This window comes from Crotalus tigris, unplaced genomic scaffold, assembly GCF_016545835.1.
Source record: "Crotalus tigris isolate CLP2741 ecotype Arizona unplaced genomic scaffold, ASM1654583v1 scf7180000017987.690289119674:8195010, whole genome shotgun sequence".
Classification (NCBI taxonomy): Eukaryota; Metazoa; Chordata; class Lepidosauria; order Squamata; family Viperidae; genus Crotalus; species Crotalus tigris.
The window spans coordinates 5,222,850-5,248,920 of NW_024096758.1; the positions used below are offsets into that span (position 1 = coordinate 5,222,850).

At 39.5% G+C, this 26,071-nt stretch overlaps 2 protein-coding genes across 7 annotated transcripts; one reads left to right on the top strand and one right to left on the bottom strand.

Annotated features, from left to right (window-relative positions):
• The first annotated feature begins 25 nt into the window (after nucleotides 1-25).
• Nucleotides 26-18,306, top strand: KHK (ketohexokinase). 5 transcript variants are annotated; one of them, XR_005557025.1, is made up of 9 exons: nucleotides 26-157; nucleotides 633-749; nucleotides 5,184-5,372; nucleotides 11,728-11,800; nucleotides 12,810-12,956; nucleotides 13,416-13,504; nucleotides 14,593-14,750; nucleotides 16,150-16,251; nucleotides 16,670-18,306. XR_005557025.1 is itself a non-coding variant. In XM_039346096.1 (8 exons), the coding sequence occupies exons 1-8, from the start codon at nucleotides 66-68 to the stop codon at nucleotides 16,182-16,184; spliced, it is 900 nt and encodes a 299-aa protein (XP_039202030.1). In that variant the 5' UTR covers nucleotides 26-65; the 3' UTR covers nucleotides 16,185-18,306. The 5 variants fall into 5 exon arrangements, 4 of the variants coding, with proteins under 4 accessions (XP_039202030.1, XP_039202029.1, XP_039202031.1 ...); XM_039346096.1 differs by having other exon boundaries at nucleotides 16,150-18,306; XM_039346095.1 differs by lacking the exons at nucleotides 16,150-16,251; nucleotides 16,670-18,306 and adding an exon at nucleotides 14,978-15,324.
• On the bottom strand, nucleotides 15,866-24,744 carry CGREF1 (cell growth regulator with EF-hand domain 1). Of its 2 annotated transcripts, none has more exons than XM_039346101.1 (6): nucleotides 24,163-24,744; nucleotides 23,185-23,352; nucleotides 22,960-23,031; nucleotides 22,150-22,220; nucleotides 19,303-19,427; nucleotides 15,866-17,153 (listed from the first exon to the last, which is right to left on the bottom strand). In XM_039346101.1, the coding sequence occupies exons 2-6, from the start codon at nucleotides 23,259-23,261 to the stop codon at nucleotides 16,794-16,796; spliced, it is 705 nt and encodes a 234-aa protein (XP_039202035.1). In that variant the 5' UTR covers nucleotides 23,262-23,352; nucleotides 24,163-24,744; the 3' UTR covers nucleotides 15,866-16,793. The 2 variants fall into 2 exon arrangements, with proteins under 2 accessions (XP_039202035.1, XP_039202034.1); XM_039346100.1 differs by lacking the exon at nucleotides 24,163-24,744 and adding an exon at nucleotides 23,886-24,150.
• Nucleotides 24,745-26,071: the final 1,327 nt, after the last annotated feature.

Consider the following 26,071-nt stretch of genomic DNA (forward strand, 5'->3'; position numbering starts at 1 on the left):
CTGAGCCCCGGCTGGGACCAGCGGACGGCAGTGACAGGAGCCGAGGAAGACGCCCACTTCTACCGATGGAGGAGAAACGCATTTTGTGCATCGGACTTGTGTGCCTGGACATAATCAGCGTGGTGGACAATTATCCGGAGGAGGATTCGGACACTAGGTACCGCTGCTGCTCCCCCCACCCCAGCAAAGGCCTAGCAATGAAGCACGGCTGGGTGCAGACTGCGGGGGAGAGGAGTGGGTGGGTTTTTTCTCCGCTCGCACTAACCCGTTTTGATCCGTGTCGCGGGAGGAGAGCTCTCTGCTCTGTCCAGTTCCGAAACCCTAATAAGCAGGAACCAGCTCACACTTGGGGGAAATTTCGGGGCTCGGTTCCCCCGGCCGGGACTCAGAGCACTTGTAGCTCGCGGAAGAGATTCCGGGGGTGAGGAGGGTGGAGGTGTTGCCTTGGCGTCCCGAAACAGTTTTTCTGTCTGTTTCATGATCTGAGAACCCCTTGGAAGAGAGTGAAATAAATGCCAAGCCCTGAAGTGCTGCTCCTCAATTCGGTCCCTTGCCGGAGTCCCGGATACTAGGCTGCCTAAAGAGCCTGTCAGAATGGGACGCTGAGGCTGCTGTTGGCTGTTTCTTTCCAGGTGTTTGTCGCAGCGCTGGCAACGTGGAGGGAACGCCTCCAACACCTGTACCGTTCTGGCCCTACTGGGCGCCCCTTGTGCTTTTATGGGTTCGTTAGCTCCTGGTCATGCTGCAAAGTAAGTGCCAGCTGAATACAGAAGGGGATTGTGACTACCCGCTACACACACACACACACACTAAAAGCAGAAGGGGAAGGGCAGAAGTGTGTGTTTCCACTTCATGAAAAACGTATTTTTGTTATGTATTTGTGTCTGATCTTACTACACTCCCCACCTCCCATTCAATCATGTCCAGGGTCTGCCTCCAGAAGCCCTCCAGTTTTCTTGGCAAGATTTTTCAGAAGTGGTTTACCATTACCTCCTTTCTACGGTTGAGACAAAATGACTGGCCCAGCAGTCTACAAATGTTGTACAAAAGTGTTTTGCAGATATTTTTTTCTTTGTTCACTGATGTGGTTCCTTGCCTGGAATTGAGAAGTTATACTGGATTTGCCTCATAGGGGAGAATTCTAATTTTCACAACTTTGTGGCTTAATGTTTTTTTTATAAGCCTAGTCATTTACAGTTTAAAGAAATGTATTAATTCAGTAAACAAACTGTACATGTGCAAATCCAAACTAGGCTATTATTTGGCTGTCACAAGTAAGAAAGGAGACGCTGGTATGTGTACTCTGTTATGAAGTGACCATAAAGTTCACACAATGTCAGAGTTTATTTAACATGTTAATTACTTTAAAAACTTGTTTTGTATGGCTCAGCAAGTTGTGTGAACCCAGTCCATTTAGCTTCTAGTTCAGTGTATTGCTGGTACAACCCTGAATATGGGTTAATTCAATGATTTCAAACAAGGTTCAAATCAGGCTGCAGGGGATTCATTTCAGTGTCATAGTGGACTAGTTTTCTTCTGCCTCTAACCAAAAATCTCCCTGATTTTTGTCTTTATTTGTCTTTGTTCTCTCATTTAACTTTGTTTCTCTTCCAAGCTGGGTTGTTCCAAGCCATGTCCTTGGAATGAAAGTCTATCACGTGCTAGTGATAGTCAAATGATCAACAGGTCAGACTTGACATGAGATTCAAACACGGATGCCAGGCATGTTTCTGCCTCTGCTTTTAAAACAACTTGTTTTCATTAATATTGTTCTATTTTTTTATTTAAAAAAATCCTTCCCTTAAAATAATTGATTTCAACAAGGAATCTTGTGAGACTTTAAAGACTAATCATATTATGTTATGTCCAATGAATAAGTCTTATGAAATTCTTAAAGTTAATAATAGAGTAATCCTACATGCCTACTTAAAAAAAGAGTAATTAGCTCTTATTCCTAAATATGCATGCCTAAGATTATAGCAAAAAGTTGCAATATAATAGAGGTTTCTGTGAACTATATTCTACTTCATGTATGAATTATTATTTTCAATTAACCAATCTTTGTGAGGTTTAGATAGAAAAAAATAGAAACAGGAAATAAACAGTTAATGAAAGGCAAAACTATGGTCTGATAACTTAATTAAAGCTTAAATTACCTGTGATACAAAGACAATGACTGTTCAGATTGTCAGTAATTGGCAATTGCACAGAATTATTCTAGCATTGCTAAGTTAATTAACACTTGAGGTGCAACAGAAACTGTTGGAAGAACAAAGATAACAGTTAATTAACTAAGCTAACCTATCATGATTATCTTATCCCTGGCACCTATTACTAAGAAATGGTCATTATGTACGTCTATAAGTGTGTGTGTGTGTGTGTTTATGCACTAAACTTTCTTTTTTTTTATTAAAAGTTTTACAAATTTAATACAATATAACCCAAACCCCTCCCACTCCTTCCCTCCTCCCCCACTTCCCAGAGCTGATTACAGGGTAACAAATAAACAATCATAATCTAACAAACATTACCCGACTATACTATCAATCTATAACATACTTTAACTCCTTTTCAAAACAAATGTTAACTAATTAAAAACAAAAATAATAATATAATTAAACCATAACACTAAAAATAATATAAATTCAACCATATTAAACTATTAATAATAATCTAAAATCTACTCATAAGCAAGATAATACTTTTCAGTCTCATATTTCTTTTGAATATAATCAATCCATCTTCTCCAGACTGAAATATATTTTTGTTGTGAATGGTCCTTCAAATAGGTGGAGATTTTCGCCATTTCTGCTAAATTAGACACCTTAAGTATCCATTCTTCCATAAAAGGCAAAGAATTTTGCCCCACCAATAATCTTGCAGCTGTTATAAGATTCAGCATCAAATTAATTTCTTTAACATCAAAATCAAGCATAATACCCAACAAAAATAATTGCGGAGTAAATTTTATCTTTCTCTTAAAAATCTTTTGAATATTCTACCAAATCTTAATCCAAAAAGCTTTTATATCTCTACAAGTCCACCAAATATGAAAATAGGTTGCATCTAAACTTCCACATCTCCAACATTTGGGCTGTAAACTAAACTTTCCATCCAGGTGTTTGAGAGATGTGGAACTTGCAGTCGCAAATTTTCATGTAGTCCCTGTTTTCATTTTTGTGGCCTTCATACTTGACTCCAACCATGATTACTGAAGTTGGTGTAGGGTCTCCTGTTGGGTGGGTGGACTAGATGACCTACAACAGGGGTGTCAAACTGCGGCTCATGGGCCGGATGCATCACACAGAAGCCACACCCACCCCAGCTCCATCAAGGGGAAAAACGTAGTGACACATCATGACATGTCACATGACATGGCAAGTTTGACACCCCTGACCTACAAGGTCCCTTCTAACTCTGTTATTCTGATTCTGAAGTTAATGGGACATTTTTAAAACTCTTTTTAGGTAGGAAACACATGAAAACTATAATCTTACTTTTGATTGTAATTCTATTTTTATTGATTTTAGAATTTTTATATTTTATTGTTTTATAGCTTTTAATCTTGTAAGCTGTCATTAATGTTGTAAACCACCGAGCATTATGGTGGCCTAATGATGAAGATGCTTGCCTCCCACTCGGAAAATTGAGAGTTCGGTACTAGGTAACAGCAGATGTTTCTCTCCTAGGGCACAAAGAAAAAATATCTGCTCATGGCATCAGGAAGGGCATCTGCCAGTAAATGTTCAGCTCCATCCAGTCACCCTGACTCTATCCTGAATTAAGGGATTACAGGGTCATAAAAATAGAGGGGTTTTTTAAATATTCTAAGTTGCCCTGAGGTGAATGGGCAGCAGACAAAATGAATAAAAATAATAAAATAATCTTATCCCAACAGTATTGCTATCCAAAATGTCTTCATATGTAACATATTAACAGGACAATACAAAGCATATTTATTGCCAAGTATGCCTTGGAATATAGCCTAGTTTGCCCATTTTAATTAATTATTTTAGCTATTGTAAAACTGTTGAGAAATTTAGAATGTACTATTAAGACAATACTTTTTCAGTTTTCTCTATTAATAATCATATTAAATCAGTTCCTAGTTTTCCAAAACACTGTTTTTCACAGCTGATTTGGTTAGGCAAGTAAGCCATAATGTCACTGAATGGCTGTAGAGCCATTAGCCCTGAGTTTTCACTGTTTCATTGTAGTTCTTATTTTAGTCTTTATTAAATCTTCATTTCAGTCATAGATCAGCATAAATTCTTGTATATGCTTTCAAAAACTTGCCAAAATTGTGTTGATGTGTGGTCATCTTATTTCAGTTATGGAGCCTAGTTTTAATTCTTTGCCCAATTAGAAAATCCATTTGAATAAATGCAAGAGACTTTCTTGATATATACTGGAACAATTGAGACTGCAATTTCACATGAATAGTTTAACAGGTGTGGATGGGCTGCTACTAGTTACTGACATCTGATGGATTAAGAAACAGCTGACTTTCAAATGAAAAGGTAATGATGTAGCCAAGTTCTAGTAGCTTTTGTTCAAAGCAATTAACCTGGGGTAGATTTGGGGAGTCAGATTTGTGGACATATTCGCACAACATGTTTTATCTGGGTACTGAATTAATCTTTTAGGCTCATATATGGTAATACATTGAAACAAACTAATGACACAGAGGAGTTCACCCCAAACATTAAGCCACAAAGTAACTAATCAAAACAACCATGAAGCAAACTTGGCATGTTGTGTAAATGCATCTGCTAGATCCTGAAGTGAACTGGTGAAGCAAGTTGGTGAAGATAGTCTATATTCTCAAGCTCTAAATTTATGATCTTCTGCTTTTAGGAAATCTGAGGCAGATCAAGGACCATTCTATTCCCATTCTGCTTACTATGGAATAAATTCTGTCTGTTGACTCCTGAGCAGCATGTGCTTCAGGGAGCAGAGCTCCGGAGTAAATGTAATGAGATTTTTTTAATAAGTACTAAGCATTGAGGGCATTAGAGCTCTCAGCTTCCAAACTGCAGAGTTCATTTTTATCTGCTTTCTTCAGACAGTTACCTCCCTCTGTCCTTGCAGCTTCTAGTACACTGACAACCTTTGTCAAGCGGCAGTAACAGCTCTGCTGTCTTGAAGAGAAGCTTGGGAACATCTGCCTTCTATTCTACCAGACAGAGAACCTCACCCCACCCCCAAGAAGATGCTCATGTTTTCTGCCCTCCCAGCTTCGTCCGTGATGATTTCCAACGCTATGAGGTGGATCTCACCCATGTGGCTTTGCATCTGGCATGCAGCTTGCCCATTTCAACGGTGATCAGCAATTCAGCCACAGGCACCCGCACGATCCTGCACGCTGCTAGGTGCGTAAGTTGAGCATTCCTTGCAGTGAAGTCTAATGTTTTTTTCTCTCTCCTCTTCCCTGGCCCCAAGCTTCATCTTGTCTGACTTCCAACGGTGCAAGGTAGAAGTTGCCCACTTGGTCTGGCAGAGCCAGGGGGAGACACCATGTGCCTGCTGCCTCATCAATTGCCGCAACGGTTCTCGGACAGTTACTCTTTATGACACGTAAGACTTGGCCCACTTTGGCTCTGCTGCCTCCATCCTTCCCCCCTCTACCCATGGGTGGCACAAAAGGATTCTCAGCACCCCAGTAGAGGCCAGGTGGCCTTAACTGCTGTGTGGTGGGGGAGGATTGGCCTGCTACAGCAACTTTTTTTTTTTCAGGAAAAGATTACAAAGAGTATAACTAGGATTATGTTTATATTATTAAATAGTTGAATAGGCCCTTCCTAGTTTCCCATTTTAGCTGCTTACATACAGAGTGGAGAAGCAGGCTCATAAAATTGCATGGTTTGTTTCAGTACATGGTTCAAGCTTGTCTAGATTTTCATTTCTTTCTTTCTCTTCTAAACCGCTCCTTCTCCCCCTTCATCCAAGTCATTAATAAAAATGGCAAAGTTCTCAGGAAATAGCTGTGTGGCATTCCACTTGATACTACTCTCCAAGGTGATGTGGAGCTGGCTAGGAGTACTACTGGGGTATAATTTCTGGGTCAATAGTTCCATCATCTAGCCCCTATTATACCATTTTATTAATGAGGATATTGTGAGAGTTGATGGAATCCCTTGCTGAGATCAAGATACACTAAGTCCAGATCTATTAAGCAACTGTGAGAAATTGGGTGATTCCCTGAGAAAAGGAGATAAGGTTAATCTTGTTTATGACAAGCTCATGCTGACTGCTATTAATTCTTGCATTCCTGTTAAGTGCTTATAGGCATCATGTTTAAAATGTGCTTGAAGATCTTGCCCAGTAGAGAGAACGGGAAGTATAAAATGAGAAACATGAAAAAGGATGTTTAATAGAATGATAAACAAGGATGTTGATGAGAAAAAGATGCATATAAGACAAAGACTGCTCACAAGTGAGAATGAGAGTAAGATGTTGCTTAATGTGTATAGGGGGAACGGTAATCACAAAGAATAAAATTAAAGAAAACAAGGAACAGTTACAATGAAAAAAGAAATGAAGATACTAAGCCAGTGGTGGCGAACCTATGGCACGCGTGCCAGAAGCGGCACTCAGAGTCCTCTCTGTGGGCACGTGTGCCGTGCTCTGGAGATGGCGATGGACTGGCCCCCACCACCCTGGCCCTACCCACCCAGTCTGCCATGACCACCTGGCACCCGGTGATAAATAAGTGGGGTTTGGGTTGCAATTTGGGCACTGGGTCTCTAAAAGGTTCGCCATCACTGTACTAAGCAATTTGTATGGAAATAAAAATTATTTTGTAAGTACAGTAGGTGAAGAGAGCTAAACAAGGACCTTCCAACAATTTGAATGATTATGAAATTAAAGATGGAAATGATACAATGATTTGGGATGAAAATGTAATTAAGAGAATTTTGAAAGAGTATTTTGGAATGTTGTGTGGGGTGCTATAAATGTTAGTGTTCATGAACATATTGATGATTATCAATATGTTCATGGACATTAACATTTATAGCACCCCACACAACACTCCAAAATACTCTTTCAAAATTAATCATTAATCCTGTGAGAACATTGGAAAATAGTAAGACAGTGTAGCTGTAGATTATTGTAACTATTTTGCCTATGGAGTGACTTTACTGTAATTTATTTAATGTATTGGAAGATTACAACTGAGTCTGAAGATGGGAATTATGCTATTACTGTTACCCTATCTAAAAGGCAAGGTGACAAGAGTGAACAATGCAAAAAGCTACAAGTGTGTTAGCATATTGAGTGCCTAGTAAGCATTTGGTAGAATTCTGATAGAAAAAGTATGAGAAATAATTTCAGAAGTGCAATGCAACTTTATATTGGACAAAGGTTATGCAAACCAGATTTTTTCCCCTTCAATACATCATTGAAAGAAGTAGGTGTCAGAAAACCTACTGTAGTATATGTTTCTTGATGTATGCTATAAAGAATAGGATTTCATTAAATAATTTTTGAGCAAAGGTGATGTTGAAATTTGATTACCTAATGTAATGAGGTGAAAATAAAATATGCAAGACAATAAATGGAATGTTTAGAGAATAGTCTATTTTGACCAGGTCTAGAGAGGTATTCTGAATGATGATGGTGAAAAACTATAGTCATAATTGCTTTTATTTTATTAATTTCATGTCTTTAACAGCGTTGCCTTACTATTTCTTACTTCTTTTCTAATTTCCATGTACTGTTGCTTACCACAATAGACGATAGCCTGGTGTGTTTGCGTGTGCATGTGTACAATGTTTTCTTCCTTCCCATCTATTACTATTATTTGCTAATATTAATTATTAATGTCATAATTATTTAATAGATAAATGGATATAAATTATATAGCACTTTGTACTTCCAAAGTACATATGGAATAATGATCAAGCTGGTTATCAAATATTAATAACTTTTTTGCCTAGCAAAGCTTTAACACCTACACAACATTCATATTTCTGTCAAGGTTCCGACTAATGAAACACTTCAAAGAACTTCCAGGCATTTTATCCTAAAAAATCTTTTTATTCATGTGACAAAATGTCGGCACAGCATGATGAAAGAATGCTAAGATCTGAAATCTCCACCCCCGAGCAGTTATTTTTGCTAGCATTTCCCCTCCCTTATTTTGCTGTCATGATTTACGTTCTTCAATTAGTTTGAAGGGCAAAGGTTCTCTTCAGTTCCCTTTCGGTGGGCTTTTCTCTCCTCCCTCATTCTCATCTGAATTAACTCTAAAAGCACCAGACAGTTCTGCATATTTTGTCAAAGCAAGAATATTCAATATTAGCAGCACTGACAGCATCACTTAACTAGATTACTGAATTAACGATTTTCAACCCATGGATTGACACAATGTACTGCATTATAAACTAACCAAATATAGTGGATTTGTACAGTATGTTAAGCCATTAAAGAATCATACTGAAATTAAGGCTAGCCAATTCTAAATACAGTCACTTGTTCTTATTGTCTGACTATTATTTGTAAGGAGAAACTGCTGTGCATGCAGTAAGCAGTCTGCCATTGCCTGAACTTTTCTTTACCTGATGGCTTGATTCCATTTTACAGATAGAGTTCCTGAACCTGAGAGAAATGGGTATCACCTAATAAATAGCCTGCCTGAATAACCAAGAAATCTACATTGATTGACTTACTTGTTATTATAATTTTGAAACAATAAACATTTTGAAAAATAAAGCGGCAAGAGTATGCTAGTTCCTTCCCATTGCTTTCTTCTATCTAGGATGTTTTTCCCTGACTAGGTTTCACTTATGGGATTTCTTGGACAGCCTGATACCCAAAAGAACAACCCTATTTGTTCCTTTAAAATCATCCAAGAGCAAGGAAATTCCCACAGAGAAAGAGTTAATACATAAAATATTAGCATGTGCGGAAATGAACAGGCTCACAATGATATTAAAAGATAAATGTGGATCAGTTTATTATGAAACCTGGGATAAATTTTACTGCTGGAGGAATTTGAAGAGGACAGTCAGGATTAAAGATGAATGTTAAGATAGAAATATATGTTATTTTAGAACAAGTATATAAAACTTAGATGTATATGTAGAGATGAAGAATTGATTGTAAAAAGTGGAATAATCTGATCAGAATGTATATACTGGAATGTCACGTTAAATCCAATGTTTGTTTGTTTTTAATTGTATTATAAATAAAATTTGAAAAAAAAATCATTCAAGATAATAGCAAGATAATAAGAAAAAAATATTAAAACTACCCTCTCCCCATCAGAGAGTCAACATCCAGTAAATGAATAGACTCCCCTTTCTGTGTTGAGAGCAGGACCACATAGTAATAGTTATAGCTTTGTTAAGAAATAGCATATCCAGTTTTAATTCCTTGGACTACATAGGAATTAATATAGCTCTTGTTCCAGTTTATTGGGGAAAATAAGAGTTGCTTGAGCAGGTCAAAATAGGATTTAAAATGCCTATCCGATTCCTCCAGACATGCCACCCAATGGGAAAGGAATAAAAGCATCCATGCATGAGCTAATAAAATCTGATTTATTATTAATTCTTGGTCAATTGCTAATTAAGTCCAGATTGCTGTCAATCATCATTGCCAATATTAATTCTTGATTATCCTTCCCAAATATGGTTGTGTCAACTAGTGACCTTCCCCTTCCTCAAGAAGCGTTTTGGCTCATAGAGTGAGAAATTCAAGTGTGACTCCCACCAGCTCACAGCAGGAAAGAACCTGGGCTTTTGACAACAGCAGGTGAGATGTAGGTTGGGCAGTGCTAAACAAATCAATTCTGAGGGGATACAGGAATCAACTACATAGTATTTGTACAAACCAGGTCTCCACAACTACAAAAACAAAATAAATAATCAAGGGTAACCTATACCTGGTCTTTATCTGACTAAGTTAAGTGTGTTTTGTGTCTACAAGCAATGCCTGCGCATGTGTCTATATTCTCCATCCAGAGATTAGGAGGGCCCAGGCCCTGCTGATTTTTCATAAAGCCCTAATGTCCTGGTTCTGCACCTGGCCTGCAGAGCCAAGTGTCTGAAGGGTCTTGTCTCCTGACTGTATTAGTAACTGTCAATTGTGATACTTTCCCGCTGTGTATTTTAATTTTTATATTTATGATGAAAAATTATCTATAAAATTTATTGGCCACCCATCTTACCATTAAGATGGGCGTTAAATTGTTTTACATTGAAGATGGTTTGCTACTCAGTCACTTGCTGAGATGGGTGGCTAGACAAGCTGAATGAAAGAACAAGTAAATAATATACATAAACACTTACATGACCCCCTTATCTTTTCCCAAGGGGTGGGAAATGTGCAGTTTTCCATCTCCCATTACCAATAGAGTGTCAAGGCTTGGTTAATAATTTGAGGACATGCAGAATGCCCAAGCTTGTCATCTTTCCAAATGTGATTTTTGTGGCCTTTGATCAAAGCAATCTCTGTCTCCTTGGCTGGTGGGTTAATCATTAAAATCAAATCATTTCAGGTAAAGTTAATCCTTAAAAATGAGGACTGAGAATTAAATATCATCCGTTTCCATGCTGAATATCTCCAGATGAAGCTCCTGAGTATGGCTTAGTGCTAAGACAATGTTTTCAAAGTGAGGGAGCTATGAAATAAAAGGAACAAATTGAGAATGGAGGATCAAACTCAGTTCTAGTCAAGCATCCTTTTTCCGCCATAATAGCTTAAGGCAGACATGTCAAACTCGCAACGTCATGTGACGTCGCACAATGTATCGGAGCTTTTTCCCCATTGCCGGCAATAGGGTGGGCGTGGTTTCCTGGTGACGCGTCTGGCCCATGGGCTGGCAGTTTGACACCCCTGGCTTAAGGAAAGGAGGACAGTCCACAGATGCAGAACAAGGGTAGGCAGGCCAATCTCAGTATTACTGAATGGCCCTATTAGGGCTAAATGTGCATTCATTGCAGACTTAGTAAGCAGTTGAGATTAGTCTTTTTTCTCATGTTTATTTTGTAATTTTTAACACTGTACAGACTGATGGCCATCATTGTTTTCTATAATATATTTCAGTTTATGTGTATATACTGTCTGCTTTCTTTATTCTGAGTACATTACAATTTAATCTCAAGCGATGGCTCCAAGTTTAGATTGTTATCATGGAAACCAAAAAAGAGGTTGGCATATCAGTTTATTATGGTTCAGTTAGATGCCTAGATACATCTCTAAAGTAAATAAATTCCATACCAATCGTACATGATACATTTACCAAGAGATTTCTTCATATTTGCTTTTTGCCAAATTTGGGGAAAAGGAATGAAGCTATAGAGACATTCTTACGTGGGATGGCTGCCTATACAGCTGCAAGCAGCTCCAAAGTACATTGGAATTGCTCCCAGTAGGAGGTGAAATTAACTTTAAGCTTGCAAAATCAGTTCTGTATAAAATTGAACCACCATATTCAGAGGAAATATGTTTATTCATTGGAAACTCGGGACTAGCAATAAGAAACTGTTCATGTCCCCTTTGGATTTGCTAGATTTGGTTTGGTGCTAAGAAAACAGGATGCTACACGAGATAGAGCACTGAGCTTAAGAACAGGTGTTTTGTTTCCTGTTTTATTTAATTGTAAGGATGTATGCATTTGCTTACTGTTTCACTGATTTAAGATGGAAGAGAAATCAGTTTTTTTGCATTAATTAAACTTTTTTCTTCCTGTATTCCCACTTCCCATTCTCTCAATTGCAGCAATCTGCCAGATGTGACAGCTGCTGATTTTGAAAAAGTTGACCTGTCTCAATACAAATGGATCCATTGGGAGGTAAGGCCTTGACTGGAAAGGGGGTTGGTTTCAATTGTTCATATGAATAAAGTGATGGTGGTCAGATTTACTATCCTTCCACAATATGTGGGCACTCTTTTACACATAGACAGGTGATGTTTGATGGCAGGGAATTGTCAGCAGCAGTTTGAATTGTGCCATCCTCCCTAAGCATTTGTCTATGGGTGGCTTGCTCTACTTCTTTATTTGGGCCAATCTTCCGCTCTTCCTTTCTAACCCTGCTTTCTATCTTCTGCATGCCATTTTTATTTGTTTGGGTCAGTATAATGGTACCTCTGAAATCAAATTTGAGTGAGATGTTTTAATATAAAACAGATAATTGTAACTAAAATTCAAATACCAATGAAGCCAATAACTCAACAATAGAACAAGGAAAAGCAGAGACTATGGCTGTGTTCATATCTACTTTTAACAAATTCAAATGAATGGTCTAATCCTAACCAAGAGTAATATATTGCACAAATGATTACACTTGGTTAGGATTAAACGATAAATTTACCACATAGAACGGGTTTCCATAATGTGATGGTTTATAAAATTGTTCTGTAAATTATCATGGATGAACCTACCCTGTTGGTTAGTTTATGGTTCAGTGCATTGTGTGACAGAAAATAGGTTAATGAGGTAACCAAGTTAGGTATTTTATGTTAACACAGCCTATAACAACAAACTAGAAACTTGAAATGAACCTGGCAATAGGCTGAACATTTAATGCAAAATTTTCAAAATACGTGCCAACCATGCCTATTCACTATTGAGGAAGAAAGTATTCCCTACTCGCTGGGGTTTCTTGGCTCATCAAACACACCAGAGTCCACTATCCAAACCATAAGTGGCTGGGTATCAATTTCGGGAGTAGCAGGTACACATGGCCCAATCAGTGAAAGTGGTGAGGCATCTAAGGTCACAAAGGCTTTCAATAATTCCAGGAATAACGTCAAATACAGACATCTCAGATTGTGTCACTAACAGTAGCATTTTCTCCCAGGGGAGGAATGCTTCGGAACAGGTTAAAATGCTGCAACAGGTGGAAAAGTATAACCAAGCCTGTCCACCATCTGAGCGAGTGACCACATCTTTGGAGGTGGAAAAGACCAGGCCAGAACTGTACCAGCTGTTTTCCTATGGAGATGTGGTAAGGGATCAAGGGTGAAGGTGATATAGGTTGATGTAGGTGGGAAACACAGCTGGTCAAGAAAGAAAGATCACAGTGATGAAGAACAACCTGCCCTTCAGTTACGTTCTTCACATAGGAAGATGTATTGGCATCCCTTGTATAATTATTAAGGATTCTAAGTTCACTTTCTGAATCAATAGTAGTTTCAGTCACACATTTCCAGAGAATTTCTACAGATGAGTTTTGTGTGCAGAGAGAAGTAAACAGCAATATTCTTGAGGGATTTCGACAGCTGTGAGGTGAAATTCTCTAAATCTAGCTAGAACACACCCCCATGCTCTTGAGAATACACCCCCATGCTCTTGAGAGTCACAGTCATTCCCTTCACACATAGCACTCACTATCTGGTCACCCAGAGATACTATGTAATAAGGCTCAACCAAAAAGTGTGACTTTATTGTGGTTCTCTTCTTCTAGGTCTTTGTCAGCAAAGATGTGGCCAAGACATTTGGATTCTACTCAGCTCCTGAGGCTGTGAAAGGGCTCTATGGGCGTTTGAAGCCAGGGTAGGAGGGAACCAAAACATGGGGACAAACCTGAATCCTTCACCTGTTATTGGGGGTGTTATGAAAAAGAATAGCAGAATGAAGAGAATCTCAGAGGCAAAAATGGAAGCTCTTTAGAGGTCATCTCAAACAACTTCATCAATTGTAAGAAATCTGAGAGCCCAAATCACAAGTCATTTAATGGTTTGGAGAAGTTCTTCTTTTCCAGCAGCTTTAGAGCTATTTCTTAGCAGCTTAGTTCAGACTGGAGTCATACATAGACTCTGCCAAACCACGTATGACTGGGTCTTGTTGAATAAATTGCAATAGGGGTGGCTTCTTTCCATGCTAAACCAGAACTGTACTGATCATGGTTGAATTGGTGCTACAAGCCGATACGCCCAAATCAGATTAAATGCTTGTTGCATGTGATAGACAATCCAGGGTGCTATCTTTTGCAGCAGCTTTAGTTAGTAATCCTATGTCAGAAGCACAATTCTTTTAATATTTTATTGATTGAATTTATATCATGCCTTCCTATCTAGTGTTCCCTTAAGGTCTTCTATCTTTCTTTCTGTTTAGGCCAAAGGCTGAGTTGCACAGCCTTATCTATTGAGAACTGAAAGGAAAGCTCAGATAGATTCAGCTTCTTGCCTGGGTACATTATTGGAATGGGTGGATAATCAAGAGTCAGCCTCCCCAGTTATGTGGCAAAGTCTCTATCAGTAACTCACACTCCTTCAGATTTGCTGATGAGGTCCCAAATAACTGGAATAGAGAATGTTTTGTATGGAAGTAATGGGGAGAGAAATATCTATTAATGCTGGTCCAATGCTTTGGCTTCAGTCCCATCAAAATACTATGAAGCAGACAGGTATGAAAATGTACCATCTTTCTGCAACACCTGGAAGCATCTTTACTTTTTCCAGAGATCATACACTTTGGAATATTGCAGACAAGGAATACATTCGTGCATCTGCCTGCTTGTATAGTAATTTAGATTTATTCATTTGATGAATCCAAAACACTGCATAGGTTAATTTGTATATTCCATATTCTTCTGTATTTTGGGATTCTCACTCATCCCTACCTTGTTGGTCCATTTCTAGAGCTACTTTGGTCTGTGCTTGGGCTGAGTATGGAGCTGACGCAATGGGACCAGATGGACTGCTGGTGCATTCAGATGCAGTCTCCCCTGAAACTGTTGTGGACACTCTGGGGGCTGGAGACACGTTCAATGCTGCTGTGATCCTGGCTCTAAGCAAAGGTAAGTTCTGGGTGCTTCTCATTTTCTTGTGGATATAGCACGAGTGGCAGAACCCTTTACAGTTGCTTCTGTGTCTCAGACAGAATACTTTTAAGTTGCACAACAACCCACTATCTAATAGCATCAAGGAGATCTGAATGGTGAGGAAACTCCTGGCCATCTTTCCTCCATCTCTTGTACAGCCCATCTGCCCTAAAGTTAAACTGATTTCTCACTTTCTGTGGCAGGAAAAGCACTTCCTGCAGCATTAACCTATGGATGCCAGGTGGCAGGCCGGAAGTGTGGGGTTCACGGCTATGATGGAATCGTGTGAGCAACATGCTGAAAACTGGACCTGCTGGATTTCACTGGACCATGAACTAATACTGTATTTCTCACAGTTGTATTCTATTTGCTAGTGGCAATGGCACTGCTCCTCTGGCATCTCCTGCAGGTGGGAAGACATGTCAGGCTGTCTGCCACACATTCCATATGCAGTCTGGCTGAGCTGGCTCAGATGCTCCTGTCTCTTGCCAGGAGGAAAAGAGATTTTACTTTATGACCATGAACAGATAAATAAAATACTTGAAGTTGCTGATTGCTCCTGGTTCATTATGCAAGTAATTCTACTCAAGGTGTGTGTGTGTGTGTGTGCGTGTGTGTGCGTGTGTGCGCGCGCACACACAGGCTGGCCTCGGAGGAAAGGGATTGGCTGTGCCTCATCCAGCCAGATCCAGGAGTGCCAGAAGTAATGAGAGGAGAAAGAACATGGAATTAAAATGCTGCTGATGCACTTGCTGCTATTCGGTACATCAAGACTGGGAGCGATTTAAAAGACTTCAGTAAAGTAACAGAGAAAAGGAGAATACTAATCCATGCCACCTAACAATGGCCAGAACACTCCTCCCCACTACTGAGCCTACTTCTCTTCTGGCTGAAGACATCATGTGAGGGAGAATACAGTACAGCTAATTGCCCAGTGGATTAATACAATGTGACAGTCCTTGAAGTTTTCCTCTTTGCCAGATACTGTGATTATCAGCTCCCCTACCTTGTAAGGGAAGTTCCTCCTTGTCTCTCTAAGCCACTAAGATTCCTGGTAATTTGTTGCTCTTCCTAAATGGTCCAGAAACATATTCAGTTTGCAGATGATTTATTGGCAGATTTGGAGAAGCAGAAGTACAGGAGAAGCATACGCATCTCTGGCTGTTTCCCCAGGCTTTGGACCAGGAGGTTACGCAAGCTCTGCTGTTGTTGATGGGTTCTCTTTTGTGATTGGGGTTTACTGGTTTAACCTTGGAAATCATGGCTTGTGGTTTTTGTTTTAATTTCAGAATCACTTTTGTGAGATGGGAGGTCATTTAAATTATATAGATAATTTAAATGCCCTGGCAAAAGACTTACGTGATTCCTTCTGCAGTGTTGTGTAGGCTTTTCCCCAACGGAACCTGCTGAGAGAATGACCAGAATGATCATCTGAAACGCACAGCTAAATCCTTAGCCAGACTGCGAAATTATAGTGGTAAGTGCTGTCCTGTCCCTCTGCTACAGCTCCTTACTTGAGGAAGGCAGAGTAAGAGATTCTAAGCAGGCTCTCCAGAATTGGGAGCCTGCTCTGTGAAGAGAGAGACTATTCGGGGAGACAACCTGCTGAGGCAGGCTTTTCAGTTTAGAAAAATCTTTCCTACCTAGGTAGCATCACCTCCTAGAAAGGCTGTGGTCCTGTATACTGGGGGAGGGAGGGAAGAGGCTTCTATGTCTGATTGATGCACTGAGGGGAAAGGGGAGCCATTGTGCTAGGGGTAACTTTTTAGTGACTTCTGTTTCTCAAGTTTTAGATTTGGGATATGCATCCCTTGAAAGCTGGAAAAGAAATCTCTTTAGATAACAGAGTGCAGAGCTGATTGAACAGGGAATCCTATTCTGTTTTGCTTTGGTAGAGAAGAGTTGAAAACTCAGAGCAGATTGCACAGAAGGAAATGTTGGGAAAGGGGTGATTATCTGCATTCCATTTCTGAAATTGACCTGCAAGCCAATCGCCTAAGGTTATGCACAGGGTATATTTCAATCTCCTGGAGCAGAAGGCATCTCTTCCCCTTGTTGATCTGGGTTTCCTGCGGTTTCCTGACCGAGCTCTTCTCCATGCTTCTCCGGGATCCACAATTGGTCACCCATCATGTCTTGCTCCTGAACTGCTGGTGCAGGTGGGGAGCCTCCATTGCTTTGTTGGTCAGAAGGACTTGGGAAACCTGGTTTATTTGGCTTAGGAAGTGCCCACAGGACTGGGCCATCTTCTTCACTGACAGAGGTAAGGAAGTTTGGTTTCTCTCCCTGCCGAGGAGGAAGAAACAACTCTGAAGGCTCCAATAGTCCATCCCAGTTGAAGTCCTGAGTCTCCAAGATACTGTCCACCATTGGCACTACCTAAAAGGAGAATAGGAGAGGTAATCAAGAAAGCCTTCCAATTATCAACACAAGATAAGGAACAATGTAACTGACATATTCTATAGACAGAAGAAAAATTTAAAAAACTGAGCTGGATCAGGCCAAGTCTAGTTCAGCTTCCTTTTCCTACCATGGCCAACAAGATACTTTTAGAACAGAAACAGTGTACACTATTTGGAGCTTATCTATTGAGAGAGAGAGCCAGTTTGGTGTAGTGGTTAAAGCATCAGGATGGAAATCTGATTTCTGGGTGAGTGATTTTCACTCAGCCCTAGGAAGGAAGCACTGGCAAACCATTACCAAAAAAGTTTGCCAAGAAAACTACTTGTCCAAGCAGTCTCTGAAAACAGACACAACTGAACAGAAAAAAAAATCTACTGAATACAGGGATTCAGATAAGGCTCAATCAGAAAGAGTGAGAACAGCTAGAGGCAACTCTTGTGTTACTCAAGAGTTGGTATAAATGTAGGGACTTCCGGTGAAGATCCATGGTGAACTAGTCATCCCAATAGAAGGAATCTATGGATTGGCATGTTTTATAGCACAAGGTGAGTTTTGTTCAATCCTTCATAAAAGTTTTAAATACAAGCTTAAAACTTAAAAGTTTAAACAATGTGGAATAAACAGAAAAAGGGTTATTAGAACATTGATTTCAGAAAGCTACAAATGGACTAAGGGTTCAGATAGATTTGAAATAAGATTTTGAAATTAATTATAACTAGCCTTCCCATGGGAAAATGCTGTTATTTTGAATTCTAAAAAGCCCCTGATAGGATAGGACTTTGAAGGTTGGACACTACAGAGGGAGCCAGAATGAACTAACAATTATAATTAAAGAAGAACATTTACATTTGATGAACTAATTTAGAATGGAGCAGTACTTTGACACTAGACATACTGAGGGACATTGAGTAACAATGGATCCAAAAGTTACTTTTAAGAGTATGTACCATTAACTTGATGTTAATCAAGAGGAACAAGTTTTACCAGATAAGACTGAGATTGATTTGAAAGTGGATTTGAAGATGAGAGGCTACAAAAATGATATAGAAAAAGATGCTGCACTGGAAATGCAGATGACACCAGTTGATACCTTAATGATTAAAAGGAATAAACAGATAACAAACTAAAAGTATGACTTGGATAACTTTATTATATTGGATTTACAAAAGAAACCTATTAAAGTTTTGGAGGATTTTGTGAGAAGTGACAAAGAAAAAAATGGTAAGAAATCAAGTTCTAGGACATTATTGGGTATGTCTAGTTTAATGAAGAGAAGGACGAGGGGGGACATGATAGCAGTGTTCCAATATCTCAGGGGCTGCCACAAAGAAGAGGGAGTCAAGCTATTCTCCAAAGCGCCTGAAGGCAGGACAAGGAGCAACGGATGGAAACTAATCAAGGAGAGAAGCAACCTAGAACTCAGGAGAAACTTCCTGACAGTTAGAACAATTAACCAATGGAACAACCTGCCTCCAGAAGCGGTGAATGCTCCAACACTGGAAGTTTTTAAGAAGAGACTGGACAGCCATTTGTCCGAAATGGTGTAGTTTCCTGCCTGAGCAGAGGGTTGGACTCGATGACCTCCAAGGTCCCTTCCAACTGTATTATTATTATTATTATTATTATTATTATTATTATTATTATTATTATTATTATTAGTTGAAGGATTAAAGATCTTGATTGTTAAAAGTAAAAGGAAGGAACATAAAGTGGATTTATTTGATCAAAGTAAAAAATAGATAACCAAATAATAACTCTAGTAATCCTTCTTGGATGTTTGTGGATCAGGAATGAATGATGAGGTTTTAAGGATTTGTCTATAGGTAAGACATCAATATGGAACGCTACCATTTATTGTATCTTAAAAGAAAGTGATAACTTACTAAAATTGTTTATACTTGTTATGAAGGAGGAAGTCAGTATATTTTTTTCTTTTTCTCGTCTATATTCTTACATTTTTAATTTTGTTTCTATTTTCTTTCTTTTTTACATTTTCCATTTTTTCTTTTTTTTAGTTTGCATTAGTTTTTATTTCTTTAATTGTAAAGTTTAATAAAATTATTATTAAAAAAAAGTTGGCAAAGGTGCCAACCTTATCTGAGACTGAGGAATAACATGTGCTTACCATATCTGATGCAGGCTGTCCTTTTGCCTGTTGGGACACCAATTCACTCAGCAGCCTCATGAATTCCAGACCATCCAAGTGTCCACTTTTGTCATAATCATGAAGAGCAAAGAGAAGCAAGAGCGCTAGAAAGAATTGGAATAGAGAAGGAATGCATAGTGAATTTAAAAATAGCAGAGGCCAACACAGCTCCTACTGGAAGCTACTGATGGGAGCTAGTCTCCATTGTATCAGAGTGCAGGATGTGGAATAATGGATTTAAGCTAAAGCAAAGCAAATGCTAACCTTCGTGGCAGATCAGACTAGAAAATTAGTGCTACTTTTATTAGATGCTTATAGTACAGGTAGTCCTTGACTTACAACTTTTTGTTTAGGGACTAGTCAAAGTTACAAAGGCACTGAAAAAAGGGACTAACTTACAACTGTCACAACATCCCCATGAACATGTGATCAACATTTGGGCACTTGGCAACTGGCATGTATTTACGATGGTTGCAGCATTCTGGGGTCATATGATCATCTTTTGCGGCCTTCCCAGCCAGCTTCCAACAACAAAGTCAATGGGGAGAAGTAGATTCATTTAATGACTGCGTGATTCAGTGATTTGCAGTGATTTGCTTAACTGTAGCAAAAAGATTGCAAAATCGGGCACAACTCATTTAACAACTGCTTTAGTTAGGAATGGAAATTCTGGTCCCAACTGTGGTCATAAGTCAAGGACTACCTGTAACACAATCTTGCAAGCCTTAAAGTGCCCCTCCCACCCTGCCATTATTTATAAGAGAACTAAGAAGGGTCAATTCTGAGATGTTTTCTCAGATTACATTTCTTTTATTGTTGTCTTGGTTGTGGCTCTTCCCCCTCTTCAAGTATATTCTCCCAGCCCATTACAGCAGACTCCCAATGAATGTCAGCAAAAGCTTCTTAATGCTGTAGTAAGAGCATTTGACAATGGATCCAATTCAACAGAGATGTGAGGGGACTCTTCGGTGAGATTAGACAGCCATCTGTTAAGAATGCTTTCATTTGGATTCCTGCATGGAGCAAGGGGTTTGGATCCTGTGACCTAAGAGACTCTTCCAGTTCAATGATTCTGTGAATGCTAATGTTTTTCCTAAACAATATTCCCACCAAACTCCACTTTTCTTGATCACTGGGACATGGAGTGACTAAGGAATCTGATTTCCTCTCCCACAGTGCAATCTCAGATTGCCTTGAGTAGTTTGAAGACCACAGTTTAGCAACATATTTTGATTTCTCCATATTTAAAAAAATCTACAAGTTTAGAGTTCATTCTGAGCTAAGGTGGCTGTTTTTCACTCTTGCCTGGCACCTGATCACTGCCCTGACACTTGGTAAAACACATGCTGGCCCAAGCTTGGCTCATTTCCTGTTAGTATCTGCTGAGGCTTTAAAAAATAGATGTTCACTACATTTTCAGTTTCTTATATTCCAACCATGAGGTCTAAAAGCATTTTTGAATGCTAAGCAAAGTTGGGTTTGCTGGTTCATGAGTGGAATTTATGCCTGGAAATATTCCATGCCTGTCTGTCTGCTGTTTAAATGGTATAACAGGAGCAAGGCAGGCTGTTGTAAATATCACAAGCAACAATTTCTAAATTTAGAATAACAGAATGAATCCATCCTGAAAGGCAGCATTTATATCCGTATCAGCATCAACAACAGAAACAAACCTATAATCCATTACGAGAGCATTTCATTTTGCCCATGTCCAACAATATCTCTGATTGCTTGAGAGAAATTCTTCTGCATTGAGTTTGCTGAATTCCCACATTCCTGGGCATTGTCTGCCACAGAAAATCGGTGGCTAGCATAATTTGCTTCATGTCTAACATTTATTAGCCACTGAGAGAGCTAGATGGGGGAGATTCTTTTAAAGTATTCTGGTTCTATTTGGGAGAACAAGCGTAGGGAAGAGAACTCTAAAAACCCTGAACTGTCTCCAGTACTCTGCAAATCATGTAAAGGAGACCGAAAAATCCAAAACTGGATTGTTTTTCTTTCTGTCTTGAGAACAGAAGACAGAGAAACCACCAAGCACAACCTCAGCCATTTAACTATACAGGGCAAGCTGGGGATTTATGTTAGGCTCCGGGTTTACTACATAATAATAGGCTTTGCATGAAACGGGTTCAGACTGAGCACAAGATTAAAAAGTGAAAGCAAAATATCAGAGATGGCCACGTTGAATCAGTTAACATCTCAAACTATTGCATAGGAAGCCACCATCTTTTTATTGTCTATCAGGGCCAGGCTTGCTGTGATCAAAAAGGTAATTTTTAGAGGAAAATGGTGATTGATTATCCTTTGCATTTTAATGAAACTTGAGGGGTTAATTTCAAAGAAGGTTGAAAAATAACTACTCACTCAAAAACAGCTCTGCCTTCAAGCAGGATAATTTGAAGGAGACAAATTGATAAGAGAAGCGGCACCTTCTCTGCAGCCGAGCCCTCTGATTTCAAAAGGTGATGTTTTTTCTTCGGTGAAAGATAGACAGCTTATATAATTTGTTTTGCTTTCTTTATTTGCTCTGACAATGTTTCTCTCAATCTGTAAAATTAGTTGTTGTGGACTCAGAACTTATGTTGTTTTTCTTATGTGTTGTTGTTGTTTACTCAGATAATCCTGTATACTTTGTTTGTTGGAATATCTTTTCCAACTTCAAAAGGGCTACAGAACTAAGCGAACCCTTGCATTGCTGGCATGTTCCTGAACCCCTATTTTTGAATCTGTGCTTAAAACTAGTCTCTTGTTTTCTAGAGCAAGGAACTATTAGTTGCCCTCACTTTGCCCTCTCAACATGCATTAAGTAGTAAAAGTTCTTACCCTGTTCCCTTGACATGGTAGCAGCATCCCCATTCAACTGTCCAATGTTCTCCAGATAGTCTTGGAGCACCCTAGAACAGACCAAGCCATTGTCTATTATGTTGCCATGATGGAACAAGCTACAGAACAGATATGTTGTCGAACTTTCAGAGGACAAGATAACAATCATTGCAACAGAGAATGCTATAGCTCTCAGAATCAGTGAGTGAGAAGATGGGCAAAGTCATTTGGGCCTCCAATCCATTTTGTTGGACATATACCCAGCCTCAATGGTGTGGAAAGGACACTCTTCAAATGATCAGATAAGTTATTTAATCCCCGAGTTCAGCCAACATACTAAATCCTAAATCTGAAGAAACAAAATGCAGTTGCTGTGTTCATACCCCATGCTATGCTCAAATAAATAAATAATGCTTAATTCCTGCTTAATACCTAAGATAGGTTGAGGTCCTACAACTTGCTAAACCATAAACTCCAAGCTCGCATTTTTGCCTAGGCTAGTGAGCAATTTAAATCCAGCTAGTATATGCCTGGCTGATTATGAACATTAATATGTTGATAGGCCGAGGCCAAGGCAAACCAGATCTAAAAAGTCCCCAAGTTTAGCTGGAATACATAAATTACTTGAATGTGGAGATGGAATCTTTCCCTGTTATTTTGGAGATAAAATGGAACGGGAATGTCCTGGGATAGAAGGGGACAGAAAGACAATCAGCCACCCCTCTTCCAAATTTTGGATCTCAACCTATCATATGTAGCAAAAGGGCTGAATTTTGGGAAAGGTACATCTGTTGGATGACAAGCACTTACTTAAGAGAAACTTGGCTTGGGTGTAGAGGATTTAGGATGGGTTGATCCATGGAATCGTGGGAGATGTCAGGCCTAGAAGACATAAAAAGAGTGGGGCAGGTACAAAGGCGTTGAGTGGGAAATGGATTGCTGACCCATTCTCAGCTCTGAAGGCTCCTTTAGGGGACAGTTTCCTGCCCGTCTCTGTGGTCACAGAAACCCTCATCCCTTTCAATTAGGGGCTACCTGCCACTGCTGTTCTTTGGTGCTGCCCAGCTGATTGGCACAACGAAGAGCCAAACTGCTAAAAATGGCTCCTTCATTCTGGTGCTGATGGGCAGGGGCAAGACACTTCAGTTCACGTTCTGCAGGTCACTGGAGGTAGAAATATCTCTCTGGAATGAACACCGCTACCTGCAATGACAGAGACGGCTATGGTACCCCATGAACATTGGGGTTCCCGTTGCACACTGTGGGCTAGCAAAAAGAAAGTTTCCAGCCAGAGAAGACAGACAGTATCCATCTGGAAGAAAAGTCGGTCTGGTCCAATTTGCCACCAAGCGCAGCTATGCTGCCTTTAAGAACAATCAGCCCATAATTCACATCCTTGGTGCCTTTTACTAACCTGAATCAAGCAGGGAAGCAATATTTTATTCTTCCTTCCCACACATTATTCTACATTCCGGGTCACCTCACCCCTTTCATGCTGCTCCCACACATTACCTGTCAGAAGATGGGGTGCAGTGGTAGTACAGATTTTACCACTTTCAGCTGCAGCTAAGGGGAAATACATTTCTCAGTATGTTCTCTCCCATCATTCATTGCAAATAGAAAACTAACCCACTAAAGAGGGAGAGGTTGCAGTGGAGCCCATCATTTATTCCACTAATTTCTCAACATTTTGCTTTAAATATATATAGAATGGTTAAAAGGCATATATGTCTGACCTGCAGGTGGACGTGGCACGGTCTTCCCTATCTTTTCCCACTGCTAGTGCTCCAGCTGCAGGAAACGCAGCCAGCGAGGAAAAACCTAGTGCCCAGCAACTCTTGCCTCCGTTCCTGCCCTCAAGGACTTCGGGCCGGAGAGTCCGGTGATGCCATCCTCCCTCCCCCTGCCCGTTGCACACCCCTTCTGCAGGGCAGCCCTCGCCCTCTGCGGGGCAGGGCGTGGCACAGCAGCAGGGAGCAACGCTGTTGAGCATGGATCTCCTCCTCCAGTTACCAAATTCTCCAGGCAGCGCGGATCCGCGTGGTGGCCTTGGGCGGGAGGGGGGGGCGCGTAGAGAGAGGCCTTCTCTTTCTTCTCCTGGCGCAGTCGCTTCGCAGCGCCGGTTGGTGCCCCTCGGCCGCAGTCTCGGGGCCACGTGGCGGAAAGGCGGGTGCTGGCTGACACGTTCATTCCCGCCTCTCTCCCTCTTCTGATTTCTAGTATTCCTCTAGGTCAGTTTGCTTTGTTGCTCCCCGCGCTCTTTGCGAGTCGGTCATTGGGGATGATCTACAAAGCGCTGGGAGCCCCAAAGGACATCGCTCTTCCCAGAAGCGCTTCAGAAAGATCTCGTCGTGATTCCTGGATGGGGGGGAGGAGAAAAGGGCGGGTAGCGTCTTCCTTCCAGTTCCACAGAGCTCCTGAGACCATCACTCCTGGGTGTCCCTGCCCTACAGAAGGAGCACTGATAAACATTCCTTTTGCAGTTCCTCTCCCACGGAAGACTCCATCATCTGCTTTTGAACTCAAGGAGCCACGGGTGGGTGGATGAAATTAAGAAAGGAAGCTTCATTTTTGAGTAATAGGGCTGTTAGGGCTGGAGGGCTGGCTCATGTTCCGAATCCCCACACATACCTAAGGTGACCAACTTTTTTAAATGAAAAGGAGGACACAAACAAATTGAAGAAAAAAATATCGTAAATAAAAGAAACATTTTATTCATTGCAACAATAATTCAGAATACACTATAATATGATAAATGCATAATAAAAACATTTGTAACAATAACATTTTATATTGTAATTATGCTTACATGCCTATTAATTATTATTTAAATGAGTACTTTTCCATTGAATGAATATTTTTTGTCAATGTATCATCTTCTAACAATGTATTGGAAATATCTGAACAAGAAATAATCTTCATACTGAATTTTACGGCAAGTGCTGCAGCTAGAGTATCAACATTCAATCTTGATTTCTCACTTTTCCAAAAATCATTAGCAATTGAAAAAAACCCTTTCAACTGCTGCATTAGTTCCAGGGCAGCACAACGTAAATTGAACAAGAATAAATAAATTTTCACATGGAATATGTTCATTTTTGAAATGGCTGAATATCTCCACCAATCGTTTATCAATTTCAACATGTTTATTTTCCCATTGTATTAATTTTTCAGAATTTAAAAATACATTCAATTTTTTAATTTCTTCAAAGAGCCAATTGTCTGTTTTAATGTCTGGCATTTCTTTAGATAAAAACTCAACACAAGATTCAATATTTGTCCAATATACTAGCAATGAAGTCATAAAACACCATTGAAACTGTTATTTCCTGTGATGTTTGTTTCAGACCATTCTTCGATATATTGAAAACATGTTTGGTAAAAATTCTGCACTTCTTTGATAAACTTTTCCGTTATGCCCGGATTTGATTCCTCTAAGTCTGACAATTTTCTTTTTATAACTAAAGGAAGAAATTTTTCTTCAAATTGAGTTTTATATTGAAGAATAAAGTCATTCAAAATAAGACTAACTTCTGTAGCTGAAATGTGTTCACCTTCAATCTTTTGAATCGTTTTGTGAAAAATAGATGCTTGATTATGTACAAAATACATTAATATCTCAGATATTTCATTATTGAAAAATGATTCCAGGATTTTAGGACATTTGTCTAAACTTAAAAAATATGAACGGAGAGGCTCAAATAATTGTAGAACATGCTCTATAGCAGGTGTTAGAGCAAGCCATCTAATTTTTGAATATTCTAAAAGTTTTTTGTATTGAACATTCACTTCTTCACAAAATTGTTTTAAAGTAGCCACACAAACGGTAAAATGACTAAAATACAAATAAATTGTAGTTATTATTACTTCTACATCAATTGGCATGGCACATGACGCCGTGTTGATTGCATTTGACAAAATA